This window comes from Lipotes vexillifer, unplaced genomic scaffold, assembly GCF_000442215.2.
Source record: "Lipotes vexillifer unplaced genomic scaffold, Lipotes_vexillifer_v1.1 scaffold628, whole genome shotgun sequence".
In the NCBI taxonomy this organism is placed as follows: domain Eukaryota; kingdom Metazoa; phylum Chordata; class Mammalia; order Artiodactyla; family Lipotidae; genus Lipotes; species Lipotes vexillifer.
The window spans coordinates 391,161-394,428 of NW_006779395.1; the positions used below are offsets into that span (position 1 = coordinate 391,161).

A 3,268-nucleotide genomic window follows, 5' to 3' on the forward strand; every position below is an offset into this window, starting at 1 on the left:
TGTAAGTTACACATAAAGAGTCTGGCTATTTCCTTACCAGGTTCTGGAAGGTCTAACTTTGCCCGCTTTAGTTCTACCATAGAAATCTGGAGCTGCTCTATTACAAAGTCGTCTTCGAAGAAAAAATCCTTTGCCAAGGTCTCCTGAAGAAATTCCACAAGTTCTTCCATAGACAATTTCATAAGATGTTCTGAGAAAGGATGAAAAAGGTAAACAACAGCTACTTTAGGTTGAGAATATAATGTATTCTATTGTGATGTATGTTTTTAAAAGGGCACAGCATACAATTTATACATGGCCTTGTGAATTTCACCAAAACTGAGTAAGATGAACATCTTTTCTGATATTAAAGCAGTCACAGAGAAAAGCAGGTACCCCTGGGGGCTTCGGGAGAGGCCAATGCTGCTAAATATCTTCTCGTTGGTGTAAGAATAACTGGACCTGGGTATTAATACTCCCCCAGAGCCACCCAGGATGACATGTGCGCTTTCTGTTTCACTGACACAGAGCTCCAACTGCTATAGGCACATCCACTTCTAGGTCTGTATTTTAACTGTTTCAGAATTTCTCAAAAATCTGGATTATTAATTTTATTTGTATTTCTACTTATGAAAAAATTCAAATTACAGATACAAAGCAGAAAGTAAAAATCAGCTAAGATCCACTAGCCAATGACTACAAGCAGATGTATGTACATGTGTATCAATTTACAAAAATAAATGATACTCTCCATGTTATTCACCTCCTTGTTTTTCCCGCACTCGATGGCGTACATCACTGATACCTCTCACTTCAACAAACATGACTTTATACCACCATCATTAACTATATAAGAGTCCATTGTATTGTACGCTCTATACTTAATTGGTCTTCTAATATTGGGCATTTAGGTTGCTTCTAATTTTTTTTACTGTTTAAAATCACTGTGTGATTTTTTTTTTTTTTTTAGTAACAATGTCTCTAAATATTGGTAAGGCCATCAGGGAAAAAAAAAAGAAAAAAATCTTACGAGCTTCAGCTAACTATTGGTCCAGACAGTTTTTGAAGGTTTATATGGTGAAGGAACTTCATGTAAGTCCTTGAGCTGTGTCTTCCTAACGAGAAAAAAATACACAGCAGCAGACAAAGGTTTTCCACAGCTCATTTAATCTAATGACATGGTAGGATATAAACTAACTGTTATGCTTAAAGTTTATTTACAAAAGGTAGAGAAACTTTTTACTTGTCAAAGTTAATTAAGAGTCTGAAGTAAAACATAATTTAAGAGGCGGAAGAGAGCTACAGGGAAATATAACATCATGTTTTTACTTTCTCACTGCTTAGGGTACATTAAACTAATAATGTTTAAACTAACTAATGTAAACTAAACTAATGATTTTTAGTATACTAAGAGTATACTTTTGCTCTACATTTTTGTCAGTTCATAATCCAGAAAGAGAGAAAAGAAGTAAAGGGGGTGAGAGGAGAGACTGATTGATTGATTGATTTCCTGTGGTTATGATAGACCCCGAGTCTTCGGAGATAATTCATTGCCAAATGGTTTCATCTTGGTGCTGTGGTTTGCGTGTTGGGGGAGGGAGGGAAATGGACCACAACACTTCTGAATCCTCTTCTTTCAGAGTGAACTATACAGTCATGATTTTAAAGTTTCATTCCAACCTAGAATTTGGATAATCTGGTGCTCCTGAAGGCCACGCTTTTCAAGTAAGCAATCAAGCAATCTCATATCAAAGTACCTAACACATTCTTAGAACAAAGCCAAGCACAGCAGGGAGAAAAACTATAAAACATGACCCCAAGCACTCAATTAGCTTATAAGTTATGGAGGCAACTGAAGAGATGATCATTCAAGAACAAGATAGGATGCAGAGTATACAACGAACGTGAACCTAGGCCGTGCCCTAGGCTGGAAGTGTTGTGTGAGGTTCCAGTGACTCTCTTCTCTGCATTGTTACAAAAAGAGTCACCAAAGTTTTAAGGTTGGGTTGAGACTTTAAGATGAAAAACGTTCTTCATATTCATAAAGAGAAACTCTCATTCCTTGACTTAAGGAATTCCTTGACTTAAGGCACAGCATATCAAATTTAAAGAGCCCTTGAAATACCGCAACTGAAGGCTTTTGAAAGCCTGTGTTGGGATGCAGCAAAAGCAGTTCTAAGAGGGAAGTTTATAGCAACAGAATCCTACCTTAAGAAACAGGAAACATCTCGAATAAACAACCTAACCTTGCACCTAAAGCAATTAGAGAAAGAACAAAAAAACCCCAAACTTAGCAGAAGGAAAGAAATCATAAAAATCAGATCAGAAATAAATGAAAAAGAAATGAAGGAAACGATAGCAAAGAAACGATAGCAAAGATCAATAAAACTAAAAGCTGGTTCTTTGAGAAGATAAACAAAATTGATAAACCATTAGCCAGACTCATCAAGAAAAAAAGGGAGATGACTCAAATCAGCAGAATTAGAAATGAAAAAGGAGAAGTAACAACTGACACTGCAGAAATACAAAAGATCATGAGAGATTACTACAAGCAACTCTATGCCAATAAAATGAACAACCTGGAAGAAATGGACAAATTCTTAGAAAGGCACAACCTGCCAAGACTGAATCAGGAAGAAACAGAAAATATGAACAGACCAATCACAAGCACTGAAGTTGAAACTGTGATTAAAAATCTCCCAACAAACAAAAGCCCAGGACCAGAAGGCTTCACAGGTGAATTCTATCAAACATTTAGAGATGAGTTAACACTTATCCTTCTCAAACTCTTCCAAAATAGAGCAGAGGGAGGAACACTTCCAAACTCATTCTACAAGGCCACCATCACCCTGATACCAAAACCAGACAAGGATGTCACAGAGAAAGAAAACTACAGGCCAATATCACTGATGAACACAGATGCAAAAATCCTCAACAAAATACTAGCAAACAGAATCCAACAGCACATTAAACGGATCATACACCATGATCAAGTGGGGTTTATTCCAGGAATGCAAGGATTCTTCAATATATGCAAATCAATCAACGTGATACACCATATTAACAAATTGAAGGAGAAAAACCATATGATCATCTCAATAGATGCAGAGAAAGCTTTAGACAAAATTCAACACTGATTTATGATAAAAACCCTCAGGAAAGTAGGCATAGAGGGAAGTTTCCTCAACATAATAAAGGCCATATATGACAAACCCATAGTCAACATTGTCCTCAATGGTGAAAAACTGAAAGCATTTCCACTAAGATCAGGAACAAGAAAAGGTTGCCC

At 36.6% G+C, this 3,268-nt stretch overlaps 1 protein-coding gene across 1 annotated transcript in view; it reads right to left on the minus strand.

Annotated features, from left to right (window-relative positions):
• The window catches only part of USP6NL (USP6 N-terminal like), a 68,274-nt gene that overhangs the window by 10,975 nt on the left and 54,031 nt on the right, over positions 1-3,268 (minus strand). The window contains exon 13 of the mRNA XM_007452572.1: positions 38-190. Within this exon, the coding sequence (XP_007452634.1) occupies positions 38-190 (153 nt within the window). The remainder of the gene's footprint in view (positions 1-37; positions 191-3,268) is intronic.